At 44.7% G+C, this 17,406-nt stretch overlaps 2 protein-coding genes across 3 annotated transcripts; both read left to right on the top strand.

Moving 5' to 3' along the window:
- On the top strand, nt 1–9,269 carry LOC125883764 (zinc finger protein 239-like). 2 transcript variants are annotated; one of them, XM_049568303.1, is made up of 2 exons: nt 1–138; nt 6,309–9,269. In XM_049568303.1, exons 1-2 carry the CDS (start codon nt 46–48, stop codon nt 7,377–7,379), a joined length of 1,164 nt encoding a protein of 387 aa, XP_049424260.1. In that variant the 5' UTR covers nt 1–45; the 3' UTR covers nt 7,380–9,269. The 2 variants fall into 2 exon arrangements, with proteins under 2 accessions (XP_049424260.1, XP_049424261.1); XM_049568304.1 differs by lacking the exon at nt 1–138 and adding an exon at nt 185–477.
- A 5,833-nt stretch (nt 9,270–15,102) lies between these two features.
- LOC125883812 (Fc receptor-like B) lies at nt 15,103–16,817 on the top strand. The gene is made up of 3 exons (XM_049568399.1): nt 15,103–15,132; nt 16,182–16,442; nt 16,522–16,817. The coding sequence occupies exons 2-3, from the start codon at nt 16,214–16,216 to the stop codon at nt 16,815–16,817; spliced, it is 525 nt and encodes a 174-aa protein (XP_049424356.1). The 5' UTR covers nt 15,103–15,132; nt 16,182–16,213.
- The last annotated feature ends 589 nt before the right edge of the window (nt 16,818–17,406 follow it).

Below are 17,406 nucleotides of genomic sequence, written 5' to 3'. Positions count from 1 at the left end.
GCTCTCAGAGACCAGGGGGAGCAGGAGGAGCAGTAGAGGAGCGGAATGGAGGAGGACAAGCAGAACCCGGAGCACCGGAGCAACAAGGTCCGGAGAAGACAAGCAGCAGGCTCGTCCTCTGATAGCAGCGATGTTGAGGTGAGTGTTGATGACGTCATGGATAAAAAGGGCTTGACAGCAGCCACACTAAAGACACGAGGAAGAGTCTCGAGGCTCCGTGGATCATCCGCTCATTCTCTGGTTCCACATCACATCTGGAGAAAGGAAACCCGTCAGCAGCAAATCATCCAGAGGTTTGCTGCTGACGGGTTTTAACGTCTTTGTTCTCGGAGGTGAGCTGCGGCTGATGGGAGCTCGGACCTGGACTGACTCATCTCGCGATGGCGGAAGTAGCGTTAGCATTAGCATTAGCATCCTGCTGCTGCAGAGGTGGATCAGTAGAAATATAAACCCGTCTGTCACAGGATGGAGACACTGGTGAGTCTTCACAGAGCAGGTTGACACTGCAGGTTTTTCTGTTGAGTCAAAATCTTCTTCATTAAATCAGAAAAACAACAAACTTATTCAGTTAATAAATGAAGTGTAAATAACTGAACAGCAGCTCTCAACTTCTCCTCCACGGCGCACAAACACTCCCTCAGTGTGTGTTTAGACCTGCTGTGTGTTCTGTGTTTAGCTGAATCATAATTACAGTAATCTGGGTGTTTGCTGACTGAAGCAGTGTGTAGTTAAAGGCTCAGTTCAGGGGGCTCAGTCACAGACACCAGGAGCCATGAAGGAGGTGACTGTGTCTGTGTCACAGAGAGCACATCGCTCCTTCATGTCCTGCACACATTTAAACTACTTAAAGGGGGACGTCTGTGTTTTTCAGCCTGGACCCTGTTGTCTCATGTCTTTGTGTCCACGTGATGAATGGCCGTAACAGTTTTTGACACTGGTCCCGTATTGAGTGAGACAGGCTGCAGTGACACCACATGGGGCAACTGTGCATCGTCAACATACGTCCACTTTAAGTGTTTGATTTGTCACTGACAGGCTCAGTTAGAGGTGTGCCACGTCACATCGTTCATAATACCGGTGTCATTTCTAACATGATATGAAAATTTAATAGTGTGATTTCGGCTTGTTGACATATTGACGTCATGCTGTTACCCACGGCAACAACAAGCATGGCTGAAAGGGAAATGATGATGGGTTCTGCGGTGGTTCCAAAAAGAGGAGCAGCTTCAGCAGTGTGGAATAAACTGTGGCGTCCGCTCAGAGGGAACTCATTCAGCGGCTCCTCTGCTCTCCCTCTCCTCTCTGACTCTGTCACAAACCTTTGGTGATGGAAACCTACGTGAATAAACTCCATATATGTGAGTGTATCATAACAGCTTGATGGTTAGAGATGATTTATTTAGATCCCAGGGGACATTTTGTTTAAATGTGTAATGAGTGGTAGATTTTATTTAGTTGAACTATCAATATTGTAACAGAATCTGAATCTCACTCTGAGTTACTGTTGTTCACAAACAAATGAGAGATTATTTTAGTTTAGGTTTTACTGAAGATTTGAAGCCAACTGTGAAACGACATCACTGATTTTTTTGATATTCTATGTTCTTAAAGGGAAATTTTGGTTTATTTCAACCTGTCTCCTATCGTCCTAAATTTGTTTCAAGTGACTAGTGACATAGAAATAATAGTTAGCATGTTAGCCGTTAGCCTAGATACAGCTGGGGCGCATAGTAGCGTCAGACCTGTTAAAACGTAAGTGAACGGGCAACCTTCAAGTGCAAAGTTAGTCCACTAAACAAGCTTTTTTTCCACAAAGACCGCCTCATATCGTTAGGATAAATGTCAGAGAACATATAGAAAACCACATGTAAACGTGTTGTCTTACCTTACCGGTGTGCTGCCATGTTTGTTTACCATTTAGCTCTGCTTTCCAAAGCGTGGCTGAAATATTGCGAGAACAAGCAGCGATCTCATACCGTGCCTGAAATGTCACGAGAACAAGCAGCAACAGCTGGAAGGCAGAACCGGACAGTAGCCTGAAAAGTTCATTCATTTATTTTATGAAAGATTTATAGAATAATGGCTGACTTTTTGCCAGACTTCGACTTTGTGGAGGAGGAATTTGGTTTTGCAGAGTTTGATGGCCGCCCTTATTTATTTGAGCCAGAATATACTGACGAAGAGCTTCGTGAAATTGAAGAACGGAGGAGAGAGAGAGAGGTGCAACAGGTAGAGGACGAGAGAGGAGGAATGGCTGCTGCAAGGCTGCGTAGCTCTGGAGATTGGTGGTGTACCTGTGAATGCTGTGCCCCAGTGCCCACAGAAGAGGAATGCCTCTGTTGCAAGGAATGGGACCAGTTGCAGCCTTATTTTCAAGGTCTGGATGTGACCGAGGACGAGACACCTCCACCTGGAGTAGTATCCAGCTGGGCTTTATCTAGAGCTCGTAGTTATATTTCGGCTGCGCTTTGGAAAGCAGAGCTAAATGGTAAACAAACATGGCAGCACACCGGTAAGGTAAGACAACACGTTTACATGTGGTTTTCTATATGTTCTCTGACATTTATCCTAACGATATGAGGCGGTCTTTGTGGAAAAAAAGCTTGTTTAGTGGACTAACTTTGCACTTGAAGGTTGCCCGTTCACTTACGTTTTAACAGGTCTGACGCTACTGCCCCAGCTGTATCTAGGCTAACGGCTAACATGCTAACTATTATTTCTATGTCACTAGTCACTTGAAACAAATTTAGGATGATAGGAGACAGGCTGAAATAAACCAAAATTTCCCTTTAAGGAAATAATGAATTCTTTTTTTTTTTTTTTTTTTTTTTACATGTTTGTCATATCATCAAGAATATTTGTATTACAAAAACACCCTGAAATATGGTGATGTTATTTTAAGGCCATATCGCCCACCCCTAATGACAACATTACAGAGAGGATCCCTGCAGAGATAGACCTTTGTGTTGAAGAGTAAGATCTCTAAATAAAAAAATTTCATTTCATATCTTGACCAAACTAGAGCTGGTCATTTTTGGAGCAGTGGATGGACCAACATCCTGTGGTCTGTGGTCGGTTGTCACTCAGCCGACATACAAATTTCTTCCAGAAAAGTGGTGATTTTAACTGTCTGTTTGTTCAGTTAGATTTTTTTTTTTTTGCATAATAGTCACAATGTAAAATATAACTGACACCACCATTACATTAACGTCTGAGGCCGGCCTCCTGACCGTCCCAAGAGTCAGAACAAAACATGTTGAAGCAGCACAAACCTGGAATAACCTCCTAGATGATGTTAGACAGCAGCGACTCCGAACACTTTAAGTCAAAGCTAAAAATATTCCTTCTTCACACAGCCTGCTCCACCCTGTAATGACTGCAAACTTGGTTTTAAACTCCATTTAAAATCATTTGACCATTTATATATTTTTACTCTTTTATTTTAAATCTGGATCGTTTATTATATTTTATTGCTCTGTAAAGCACCCTCTACTGCACTAAAAGTATGGCCCATAATCAGAGATGTTCACCAGTTTGTGCTCTAATTCTGCCATCTAGTGGGCTTTTAGGAGACCACACCACATTATTCACTGAATCAGCTGACTAGTATGATGTTGTATTAAAGCTGCATTTGTTCTCAATAATTAACAGGTAACATACAAAACACACAAATGTTAATAATGTCACAATTCAGTATTATTTCTTAAACCCAGTTCAACCAATATTTATTAATCTCAGTCCGTACAAGTTAGTTTGGGGGGGGGGGGGGGTTGTTTCCTCTCCTGCAGTGATTGTCACGTTTCCCCCCAGAAACTGGTGAAGTGGTAGCACCCAGTGTTAAATTACGTCAGATGTTAACACCACCCATCAACAGGTTATTAAGTGTCATCGTAAGATATATAAATGTACTCGTCCTCGTCATCCTCCGCTTATCAGGTTCCGGGTCGCGGGGGCAGCAGCCTCAGCAAAGAAGCCCAGACAGTCCTCTCCCCACCCACGTCAGCTCTTCCGAGGGAACCCCGAGGCGTTCCCAGGCCAGCCGGGCGATGTAATCCCTCCAGCGTGTCCTGGGGCGGCCCCGAGGTCTCCTCCCGGTTGGACATGCCCGAAACACCTCCCAAGGGAGGCGTCCAGAAGGCATCCTTACCAGATGCCCGAACCACCTCAACTGGCTCCTCTCGATGTGGAGGAGCAGTGGCTCTACTCCGAGTCCCTCCCTGATGTCCGAGCTCCTCACCCTATCCCTAAGGCTGAGCCCAGCCACCCTGCGGAGGAAACTCATTTTGGCCGCTTGTACTCGCGATCTCGTTCCTTTGGTCACTACCCAGAGCTCGTGACCATAGGTGAGGATTTGAACGTAGATCGACCGGTAAATCGAGAGCTTCGCTTTCTGGCTAAGCTCCCTCTTCACCACAACGGACCGGTTAAGCGCCTTCATCACTGCTGACGCCGCCCCAATCCGCCTGTCAATCTCCCGCTCCATCCTACCCTCACTCGTGAACAAGATCCCGAGATACTTAAACTCCTCCACCTGATTCTCATCCCAGCCGCTTCACACTCGACTGCGAACCACCCCAGCGAGAGCTGGAGGTCACTGTTCGATGGAGCTAGGAGGACCACGTCATCCGCAAAAAGCGGGGACGAGATCCTCCCATCACCGAAGCTGACACCCTCCACCACTCAGCTGTGCCTAGAAATTCTGTCCATGAAAGTTATAAACAGAACCGGTGACAAAGGGCAGCCCTGGCGGAGTCCAACCCTCACCGGGAACAGGTCCGACTTACTGCCAGCCACGCGAACCAGACTCATGCTCCTTCGGTACAAGGACTGGATGGCCCTTAGCAAGGGGCCACCAACCTATAAATTTTTTTTAAAATGCGAATATTCTGGCTGTACTATTGTTGTTGATATTGTTGATCAGTATGTTATATGAACATTATTCCTTAGTCTCTGTGACATATTAGGATGATTTTACGACGATTGGCTTTAGATTTCTTACATATAGCTCCTTTAAATATTGACTATAGCGGCGCCTCTCAGAGGAGTTTTGTAGCTGATTTCAAAAGCTCGTTTTACCGTAATAATGACGTAAAACAACCTCTTATTTTCTGGCAATAACAGGCTGATTATTTCATTATTACAAGATAACAAAGCTCGTCATACTGAGATAAGAAGATAATCAACTTTTCATCTTGAGATAACTGCATTAAAATGGATAACTGAGAGCAAGGCCGTCCTCTGCTTCTGTGGTTTATGTTCCACAGACATGCTTTAAATGTTATTTATGGTTTTAGATAACTTGCTCCTCCATGACATCTCACTTTTTAGTTTTTATTTAACCTTTATGTAACCAGGAAAATCTCTTGAGAGTAAAAATCTCTTTTTCAAGAGTGACACAAAAATACAGAATAAAAACATACAGCTCTAAAATAAACAATATAGAACACATTACAAAGAAAGGCCCAAAATTATATTAATGTATACTAGGAATGTACGCAAAAAATGAACGCTCTTTTTTGCAAATGCAAATAAGGACAACTACACATGATTACAAGGACCAGCTTAGATACACTGTGACATTGGCATATAGATGATCGTGTACAAAAAAAAATCCTGCAGCCAGCCTGAGCGTACAGGATACAGTGATGAGTTAGTGGCTTACTGTTGGTAATAAATCTCAGTGCACCATGGTACAGAGAGGTTTTTTTTGGCAATGAAAGAGAAGCATATCATATTTCTAAAATAAAAAAAAAAAACAGTTTCAGCCTTTTTCACGAGTAGTTCAATGTGTGGCTTAAACAAAGACAGTCGTCTAACACAATACCCAGGTATTTATCAGATCAAATGCACTCTCTGCTCTTGTTCTGAAGTGGAACAATAGTCAGGAGATTTGAAAGCTCAGCCTCAGATTTTTCTGAATAACATGCACTTTGTTTTGTCAGCATTCAGGACAAGCTTCAGATAAAAAAGGAACTGCTGAACAGCATTGAAAGCTAGCTGAAGCTGGGTGGGGGCCTGAGTCTGAGTAGCAGCAGCGCAATAAATAAATGTGTAGTCAGCGTACAGATGAACACATGCAACACATACATTATGGCAGAGGCCATTTAACTAAACAGAGAACAACAGAGGCCCTAATACTGAACCTTGAGGCACTCCACTGGCAACTGTAAGAGGGCAGACAACATGCCCTCTGCTTGTGCATATTGTACACTGCCCGATAAATAATTGCAAACCAACCAACTGCTTTGTCTGATAGACCACTATGATGTAATCTTACTCCTTCTCTTTATGTCTGTCTGTTACCATAGAAACGGAGAGGAAGGACCAATCTCAAATGTCACCACTGTCAGCACTGTGACAAATCCTTCACATCATCTGGATATCTACGGATCCATCAGAGAGTTCACACCGGAGAGAAACTACACAGCTGTGTCCACTGTGGGAAAACGTTCACTCAGTCCCATCAGTTAAACACCCATCAACGCATTCACACAGGAGAGAAACCCTACACCTGCGACCAGTGTGGGAATGCTTTCACGCAGTTAAGCACTTTAAAGGCTCACCAGCACATTCACACTGGAGAGAAACCTTTCCGTTGTGACCTGTGCGAGAAAGCCTTTACCACACGAGGGAAACTGGAAGTCCACCAACATGTTCACACGGGAATCAAACCGTACAGATGTGATCTATGTGGGCTGACATTCACACAGTTAGGGCACTTAAAATCCCATCGACGTATTCACACTGGAGAGAAACCGTATAGGTGTGACCTCTGTGGGAACGCTTTCGCCCGGAGGAGTGCCTTACAAGTCCACCGACGTATTCATAGTGGAGAGAAACCATACAGCTGTGACCAGTGTGAGAGTGCTTTCACTACATCAAGCTACCTGAAAATACATCAACGTATTCACAACGGAGTGAGACCTTATAGCTGTGACCAGTGTGAGAAAGCTTTTGTCACTCAAGATAAACTAGTAATTCACCAACGTGTTCACACTGGAGAGAAACCTTACGGGTGTGACATATGTAAGAAACCGTTTGCTACCTTGGGTGAGCTTAAAATTCATCAACGTATTCACAGTGGAGAGAAACCATACTGGTGTGACCAATGTGGAAAAAGTTTTCCTCAGAGTAGTAGACTCAGAGCTCACCAGCGCACTCACACGGGAGAGAAACCATACAACTGTGACCAATGTGAAAAAGGTTTCACCACTCCTGGAAGCCTAGAAACCCACCGACGTGTCCACACTGGTGACAAACCGTATTGGTGTGACCAATGTGGGAAGACTTTTTCTCAGAGTAGTCACCTGAAAGCACACCAAGACATCCACATGTGCCCCCCTCTCCCTAAAGTCCTGCCTTCGCCACAAACTATGTAGCCACGATGATAAAATATTTTTATTTTGTAAAGCCCTACAATACAGCACGCCCTCCATCGCAGCTTGTAGTAGCTCTGTGGGGCTGGCTCTGTAGGGCTGGCTCTGCAGGGCTGGCTCTGCAGGACTGGCTCTTTAGGACTGGCTCTGTTGGGCTAGGTCTGTAAGACCGGTTGTGTAATACTGGCTCTGTTGGGCTATGTCTTTGGGGCCATCTCTGAGGGGCTGGCTCTTTAGGACTGGCTCTGTAGGACTGGCTCTGTTGGGCTAGGTTTGTAAGACTGGTTCTGTAATACTGGCTCTGTAGGGCTATGTCTTTGGGGCCATCTCTGAGGGGCTGGCTCTGTAGGACTGGCTCTGTTGGGCTAGGTCTGTAAGACTGGTTGTGTAATACTGGCTCTGTTGGGCTATGTCTTTGGGGCCATCTCTGTGGGGCTGGCTCTGTTGGGTTATGTCTGTGGGGCTGGCTCTTTAGGACTGACTCTGAAAGACTGGCTCTGTCGAAATGGCTCTGTGGGGCTGGCTCTGTAGGACTGGCTCTGTGGGGCTGGCTCTGTAGGACTGGCTCCAGGCTGACTGAAGGCTGAACACCACTGGTGCCCTGCCCTGATTTATCTGTAACTCTTTTTTTTTAAATCTTAAAACACTGACAAACCAAAGCGTGTTTAAAGCATGTATTGTTCAAGTATCATCACAAAGAACCAAATGAACCCTGCAGCAGTGTAAATATGTTAAAACCAGGACCCTGGATGATTAAAGGTTTTACCTGTGTCCGGCACAGAGACACAAGTGGTGCGTCACCTGCCACCTGTTACACCTGAAATGGAAGCAGACCTGATACACGTGACCCCGGGCTCTTTGGTCTGGGTCAGTTATGAGCTTTTGCATGAATATTATAACAATATCAATATTATGTGAAAAAAGGACAATATTATTAATATGAAGACTATATGTTGGTTCATATCATAGATGTGTAAATTAAATATTCCACTGTAACACTGTTGACTGCAGCAGTGTTTTCTTTCCATGCTGCCTTGTTACGACTTCCTTTAATGACACTTTTCAGGCTGACAAATAGAAGCAGTTGGTTAAATTGGACCTGGGACGTCAGTGTTGCAATTTCTAGCTCAGAGAAGTTTCTTTTCTTTGCTGTATTATGTCTCTTCATGTCATAATCTCTCGGGCGAGGCCACTAAACCCTGAATATATTTGGACGGGATGTTTAAGTGACGATTGTGACAAGAACATTTCATTAATCACATCATTAGATGATTTCCGTGTTCAGATCTGTGATGGTTTGTGCGTTAGAATGATAAATGAGCGCCAGTGTGGTGTAATGATTCCTGATCCACATAGATTTTCACTTTCTGAAAAAACAGTAATAATAATTATGGCACTATTATTATCATTTTGTAAAGTATTTATTCCCCAAAGTACCAACTTGAAGTTTATCAAGTTTTTGTTGCACTCAATATTTGATTTTATTCATGTAATTAAATGTTTAAAGTCAATCACTATTTAATCAACGCTGCAATTAAATATTTTTTCTTTTTACTATCCATTAATCATAAGTATATAGTTTATTACAGTATAATCTTAAGTATTTTCTTATTTGATAATTGCTTGGTAAGACGAAAGCAAAGTCGATTCTAGTCAAAGCAAAGACGCTGATTCATCAACGATGGCACCAGCTGAGGTGAAGACACTTCAGCTCCACACCGCTCCTCCTCTCCATCACTGCTCTGCCTCCCTGATGTTGTTTCTGGAGGTGAAATTCATTCTTTGGTTTCACTGCAACACCTGTTTACATCCTGATCTGTCAGTGAATGTGGTTGTTGAACTTGCTTCCTGTCAGGACCACTGAGCTGTTTTTAATGTTCTCATTAAACGAGTCGACACAAAAAGATGCTTTGACTCATCATTTGAAACTGTTTCCGTCAGTCGGTTGAGCTGTTGTGATCGACCTCCTGAAAGACTCGATCCAAAAGTCTCATTATTATTTATTATGGGAAGACTGAAGCTGTGTGTGAACATCTAGTGGGGCTCTGATAAAGGAGTCAACACAGAGGCAGGAAGACGTCACCCAGTTTAACAAGACTTCAACGTTGAAATCTCGCTTGGTGCTCACTGAGAAGTGTGCGATTAGAGACACATGATGCATTCACTGTCCCACCTGTGTAACGTATGAACCAGAGTCAACACCGCCCTCTGCTGGACTCAGACTCACACTGCTTCTACTGCAGTGATGGCCAAATGAGGCCTCGTGGACCACTGTCTTTATTTTCTGAAGCCACTGGATGACGCTGTTTGTTCAACAAAGATTTGAGTCTTATCTTTGAACCAAGAGCGCCATCTGGTGGAGTCAGAAAATAAAGAAAATGGTTCATGAGGCGTCATTTGACCATCACGACCTCCATGTACACCTCTGTCAACCAGCCATCAGGGGTCAGTGCACAGTTACACTCAGACGTCCCCAAACTGTCCTCTGGGTTCAGTCAGATCACTTTAAGTATCAGATCAGGGCTGTGTCATACTTTGACAGTTTCCATTAATCAAATTAGCTAACCACAGAGGTATGTAGAGGTTATCAAATAGGAGAGTGTCAAATAACTATTTGGCATTTTCAGACATTGAAAGTGTTTATTAATATGTTCTGTGCAACTAAATTAAAGGTGTAAATTCATGCCAGGTCACGTTGTGGGAAGAGCGTCTGAAACACGAGGTAAAAGTGTTACCTGTGTGAAAATGTTCCGCACGGGGATTCTTTGACATGGAGCTACGCGAGCAGACTCAGCAGTATCAGTTACCATGGTTACTGAGCAGGACTCATATAAGCCACGACAATGGAACCGATCTCACATTTAAAGGGATAGTGCACCCAAAAATGAAAATTCACCCATTATCTACTCACCCATATGCCGAGCTCTAGCTGCCTCTCTGTACACTGCGCTCACGTGTGTGCTTGCGTGAGACATGGACAGCGCCTTCATGTGTGTTCACGTGCTTTTGCTGGTCTCGCACGCAAGCTCGCACACGTGAGCGTGGTGCACAGAGAGGCAGACAGAGCTACAGGCTACAGTGAGGCTAAAAACAGAGTTCATCTGACGTTTTTCCAAACAACTTTTTATGTCGGGGCTTCAGGACACTTGGATCACTACGGACGAGCAGTATGGAGATATTTTGTGGTTTCAATTATGTGTTTTTGGACGTTTGAATCTGGGGCGCCGTCAGCCTCCATTAGGTGGAGTTGTGTTGCTACCTCCTCTCCCCTTGGATCTCTGCAAGTGATGTGAGGACTCTAAAACTTCACCTGAGCCTCCCTCGGCATATGGGTGAGTAGATAATGGCTGAATTTTCATTTTTGGGTGCACTATCCCTTTAAGACAGACTTATCAAAATAACCCAGGCTAATCCACCTTGATGGGATACCCCTCAGGTTGTTGCTGGTCAGTGATACAACTGCTTTCTGCTGCCACACCAACAGTGTATATGAGCACACCTGGGTGCCCAGATGTGCACAAGAACATTTGCTACTTACACATCCTGGCTGTGAAAACTGCGACAACTGCATCGATCTGAAACTGGCACTCTGCGCTGTGCGTCGTCGTCTTGCACCAGGTGTAATGATTCCTAAAGCAGATGTAGTGTTGGGTTAAAACTTGGCTTTGCATCAGGAGGATCATTCACATATCTACCACCACACCAGTCACTGGTCCCCACAGCCCCTCACACCTCAGGACATTCATGGGCTTTATTTCTTATTTCTATATGTGAAAGTTAAATGAGACTGGTGCAGCTACAGAGAGACAAACAGCTTCACTTTACACATTATCGTTTTACTTTTCTTTGGATAAATAACTTGTTAAATACTTATTTGTTTAGGTGGTAGTGTTTCAGTAGGGTGAAGAACACCGACATGTTTCTACTGAACAGAAGCTGCTGATAATAATGAACTTTACTGCTCTGATATTGATATCAAGTGGTGCAGAGTGTAAAGTTTCTTTAAGAAGTTTGAACATCAGAAATCATCAGGTCTTGTTTTTCATGTGAGACTCAAACAAGCAGCAACATCAAAAAGTGATCACCTGCATCAGGTCGCCACATTTAAAGGTCAGGTTCAGGTGTCAGAGAAGCAGCATCGGGCACTGAGTGCACATCAGACATCAAAGACATCTGCTGCTGTCACACATTTATTGATCGATCAGCCTTTTCAAACACACACTGAACTCATATGTGTCGCTCTGCAGCTTGCAGGACTTCTCTCATCTTAATGTTCTGCCCCCTGCTGGTGTTAAGTCGTACTGCAGCTCCACTGTCTCAGTCACTCACTGATCAATCAATCAATGTCAGCTGATCAGTTGTGTCCATGTTCTGTGTGACCTGCCGTCTCCATGGTGATGACCTCCTCAACATGTGAACCAACAGAGATCACAGAGAGCGTGTTGTTGTTCTCACCTGTGTGATGTCACTCTGTGAGCCTGCTACACCTGAACAGGAGGATCATCCAGCAGGAGCATGTCAGCCTCAATCAGCACACACACACACCTGCTGGTGACGTCACATCGCAGGTGTGTTTGATCAGTATCACTTTGGTGTGTCTGACAGGAGGTGCGTTCAATGACTGATTAATGAAGGCAGGTGTTTCCTTTTCTCTCCTCAACATTAAACATAATCACGTGCTGAGACTGTCAGTGATGTCAGAGGCAGACAGCAGGTGGCAACACAGCAGCTTCACTTTGTCCTACAGAGGAGCAGTTCTACTGGAAACTCACAGGAGGAGGAAATACAAACAGGAAGTTCACAGGGAAATCAGGAGCTGATTATGAGACATTGGGCCTCAATGAGATTCTCTGATATTTGTTCTTATTTTGTTCCCTGTTGATTTCTGGGATTCACTAGTGTTTTCTTATTTTTGTTCTCCTCTTAGGGAAGAGAATGTTTTACTGGTGGTTGAGAGCACTCTGACCGGGACAAGAGGAAAACATCTTTTTTACAGTCCAAAAATATGTTGTCTAGTTACATATTTATTTATATTTATATACATATTTATTTCAACAGTTCATTCTCTGTATGTGTGTCTGTGAGCGTTCATACTGTCACCATGATGATGCCCAGTGATGCTGAAATGTTGTTCAAGGCTGAACATCAGTCAGTGTTGCTCACTCAGTGCGGTGCTGTGTTGTCGGGCATTTCCTTCTGTTCACAGACACGACTTGTCAGGATGTGAATGCAGCACTAAGAGTCACAGCAGCTACAAGTCAGAGAATCATCTGACACAAATACCACATTTCTCTTTGAACAGGAACTTAAAGGCAACACAGAGCAAACACACAGAGAGTCGGCTCCTTTGAGTGAGTACATGTGGACGACTGATAGATAACTTTGACACACTGCAGCACAGTCCACTAACCCTTTAACATACAGTTAGTCTTGGCTCACTTACAGATGAGCCGCTGAAGAGATGTTTGTCCCATGGTAGCTCTTGGTCATGTGACTTCATCAAACACTTTGAATGTTTGTCTCAGAGCTGTTCAAACCTCCATTTCCTCTGTGGAGGTGGGTGCAGCAGCTGTGTGTTTTCTCTCCTGCAGCTGGTCACTTGTGTTAGTTTCTAATGGCAGAGATGAACGTTGCTGATTGTGATGAAGGATATTTCCACCTGTGTGTATTAGTGAGACTGTAGTTGTCATTTCCCTGAAGTTACTGACTGGACTTGACACTTTGTGTCTGTATCTAAAAGGAGTTTATTGTTGTGAACACATGTGGAGCAGCTGTTGTTGAATCCAAAGATCAACACAGTCATTTATGCTCTTGTTGTCCATATCTAATACCACAACAACAAGTGAGCTTACCAGACCTCTGTAGCTCCTCGTCTCTGCTCCAGGCTCCAGGCTACCACTGCATTGTGGGTAATGTAGGCACCAGGTTTTGACAAGGAAGGAGAACGTGTGTAATAAAAAAAGACCACATCTCTAATTCTGCTGCAACGATTTGATTTTTTTCAAACTGTCCATCGTGAGTCCGTCATCGTCACCAGTCACCATCTCATACGCTGCTGCCACTGCCAAGGACGAGAGCAGACTGCAGACTATCATTCACTCCACTGAGAAGCTGACTGGCTGCACTCTGCCCTCCCTCCAGGACCTGTTCACCTCCAGGACCCTGAGACCCCTCCAACCCCGGACACAAACCCTCTGAAACACTCGTCTGTGGTAGGACGCTGCAGTCCATCAGGACCAACAGCTCACAGCATGAGAACAGTTTCTTCCTGTGTGCAGCTGGACTCATGAACAAGGCCTGGGACGACCTCTGACAGACTCTCATCCTGCCCCCACAGACACTACACCTGACTTTACTGCACATCTTTACTGCTCATCTTCTATTTTCATCTTCATGCTCCAAAACAACAAGGCAGATTCCTTGTATGTTAAAACTTACTCAGCAACAGACCTGATTCTGATTGTTGATGAGTAGTTTGATAGCGTGCAGCTACACTCTGTATGTTAGTCTCTGTCTGACCACAGCTCAGTGGGTAAAACACACAGAAGCTCAACTCAACTTTATTTATAAAGCGTTTTAAAACAACCACAGCTGAAGTGCTGTGCATAGGAGGTCATAAAACAAAAAAAACAGTGAGATAATAAAAAGCAGTTAAAACAAAAAACAATAAAAACAGCAACAAACAAATAAAAACAGAGCGAGGTCTCATGCTGGGTTAAAAGCCAGTGAGTAAAAGTGGGTTTTAAAAACAGACAGTGAGGAGTTGCTGTTTGTGCTGTTTGTGTGTTTTGTGGAGTGGGCCCGGAGGCTCCAGTACCTTCACCCCGAAGGCAGGAAGCTGAAGTGGGAGTGTGAGGGGTGGGAGGTGTCACCAGCAATGCTGATAGCTCGGCGGGTGTTGAAGATGACTGTGAGGGAGGGCAGAGGGGTACCAATGATCTTGCTAGCTATATTCACTATGCGTTGCAGCCTCTGTGCCACACAGGGATGCAGCCAGTGATGACACTCTCAATAGTGTCTCTGTAGAAAGAGCACATGATGGGGTGGGACTCTTGCTCTCCTCAGTTTGCAGAGGAAGTAGAGGTGTGTTTGAGCCTTCTTGGCCTGCGATGTGGTGTTGTTGTTCCAGGAGAGGTCCTCAGAGATGTGCACCCCCAGGAACTTGGTGCTGCTCACCCTTTCCACAGCAGCACCCTTAATGGTCAGTGGGGGATGCTGTGGAAGTCCTCTACTGAAGTCCTCTTGAGTCTTCCCCACATTGAGGAAGAGTGTTGTCCTTACACCACTGGACCAGTCGGCTCACCTCACTCCTGCAGTTGGCGTCATCATTGTTGGAAATGAGGCCCACCAGTCGTGTCATCTACAAACTTAACGATGTGGGTTGACGCACAGTTGTGGGTCAGCAGTGTGAAGAGCAGTGGGCTGAGCACACACCCCTGCGGAGCCCCTGTGCTCAGCGTCATGGTCTTGGAGGTGTTGCTGCCCACTCACACATTTTGTGTCCTCCCTGTTAGAAAGTCCAGCACCCAGTTACAGAGAGAGGTTTTTGTATGAGCTGCTGGGGAATGATTGTGTTGAATGCTGAGCTGAAGTCTAGGAACAGTATTCATATTTTCATGCAAAGATCTTTCTGTGCTGCTGCACTCAGGTGTTCGTCAGTTGTGTCGAAGGTCTCGTTGTATCACAGCCTCAAACTAACATGAGTGTTCTTTGTCTTCAGGTGTGACCTCACTGCTGAGCTGCACAACAAACCAAGGTCAGTAAACTTCGTCTGTCACGTCTCAAACTCACTGACTGTGTGTGACAAACACTGATAGAAGAGTCACTGGAGGTCACACAGGGAGGATTCAAAGGGACACTTTGCTGATGTTCAAACAGCTTTGTATTCTAACAGTATGGACTGTATGTGTAAACTAAACACTGTGTGTGTAATATTTTAATACGTTACAATGTGTATTTAACAGTCATAATCACAAAAGTAGCAACAGTATTATCAGTGATAAAGGCTGTAGTAGAATGTGGGAAATAAATGAAAAGCTCAATAAACATATTGTTGAAAAAAAGGTTTCTTAGGAACCTCAGACGCAAACTGTCACAGCGCTCTAACAGTCCCTCCACACTCTGGCTGTAAAACATTCCGTCCCATAGAAACCCATGATAACACATGAGTGCTCCCACATGTTCTCCCTGTGTCAGTGTGGGTTTCCTCCGAGTGCTCCAGCTTCCTCCCACTCTTAGTTATAATTTTGTGTTATGTTTTGTGCAACGTCGTGTTGTATGTTTTGTTATATTCTGTGTTATGTATGTTGAGTGTTAAGTGTATTGTATGCTTTGTGTTATGTAAACACATAATGGAAGTCTGTTGCATGAACCCCTGGAAGAATAGCTGCAGCTAATGGGGATCCAAATAAACATAAATAAACATAAACAGTCCAAAGACATGCAGGTTAATTGGTGACTCTAAATTGTCCGTAGGTGTGAATGTGAGTGTGAATGGCTGTCTGTTTCTATGTGTCAGTCCTGTGATAGTCTGGTGACCTGTCCAGGGTGAACCCTGCCTCTCTGGGATAGGCTCCAGCCCCCTGCGATCCCCAACAGGATAACTGGCTTCTGAAAATGAATGAATGAATGTAGTTTCTATGTTGGTGTTGGAGTAGCGTGCCTTCGAAGAACACTGGCTTTTCCATTCACAGCCAATTAGACGTTACATTAATCACATGATGTTGGACACAAACACAAACTGAAATCTGTCAGTGGCTTCAGCTTTTAATGTGTCTATCCTCCTCCTCCTCCTCCTCCCTGCAGCCTCTCTGACTGTGAGTCCCAGCAGCTCTCAGATGTTTAAAGGACAGTCTGTCTCTCTGAGCTGTGAGGAGGACGACAGCTCTGCTGGATGGACTCTGAGGAGGAACACAAGTGATGAAACCAAAGTGGCGTGTCACGACTGGGGAACACCTGCTGGTTCTTCCTGTATCATCAGTGTAGCAGTCTCATGGGACAGTGGAGTTTACTGGTGTGAGTCCAGAGAGGGAGCAACCAGAAAGAGCATCACCATCAGTGTCACTGGTAAGATCAGACTGTGGAGTCAGTGTTGATGAAGCTGTGTGTAAATGGATGAAATGCTGTAGTTTGTCTCTGTGTTGAGGTGGATCAGTGATCCTGCAGAGTCCTGTCCTCCCTGTGATGGAGGGACATGATGTCACTCTGCACTGTAAAACAAAGACGTCCTCCAACCTCCCAGCTGCTTTCTATAAAGATGGCTCCTTCATCAGGACTGAGCCTGCAGGTCACATGACCATCCGCCATGTAACCAGGTCTGATGAAGGCCTCTACAAGTGTGACATCACAGGTCATGGAGAGTCTCCACCCAGCTGGCTCACTGTCACAGGTCAGGAGGTTACCTTTGATTTCAGGAGTTCATTCATCCAGATAGTCACCTGACCAGGTGGGATTCTCTCTACAGGTAGACCTACAACCACAGCTCCACCTCCTACATTGACCCCGCCCACACCTGCAGCCATGACCACATCTGCAGCCCCGCCTCCTGACTCAGACCACCTCCACCTTGTGTTCAGAGTGCTCTGCCACCTGGTGGTGTTCTGTCCGTACTGCATCTCCACTTTCATCATGGTGTCTTTATATCGACAACGGCCCACAGCTATCAGTCAATCAACCAATCAATCAATCAATCACTCTGGTGTTGATGACTGACAGTTGTCTCTAACAGAACTTTTTCTAACCTGCTCTGACTGTAGGAAATGACCTGCCTGTCTCCATGGTGATAACCCCGCCCACCCAGGCTGAGGAGGGACTGGACAATGATGATGATGTCATCAGTGCTGTCACCACAGAGCATCACTTCTGAACTGATGTGAAATGAAGCTAAAATGCAGAATGAATAAAAAGAGATTAAAAACATCTTCATTAGTAACAAGTAATCAAACCATTCGCACAGATAAAACAATAAAAACTTACAGAAAGACACCAAACGAGCACTTCTGTGCACTGAGGAGGACGATACAAGGAGAAG

This window comes from Epinephelus fuscoguttatus, linkage group LG23 (assembly GCF_011397635.1).
Source record: "Epinephelus fuscoguttatus linkage group LG23, E.fuscoguttatus.final_Chr_v1".
Taxonomy (NCBI): Eukaryota; Metazoa; Chordata; class Actinopteri; order Perciformes; family Serranidae; genus Epinephelus; species Epinephelus fuscoguttatus.
This window is presented reverse-complemented; position numbering and strand designations above follow the sequence as displayed.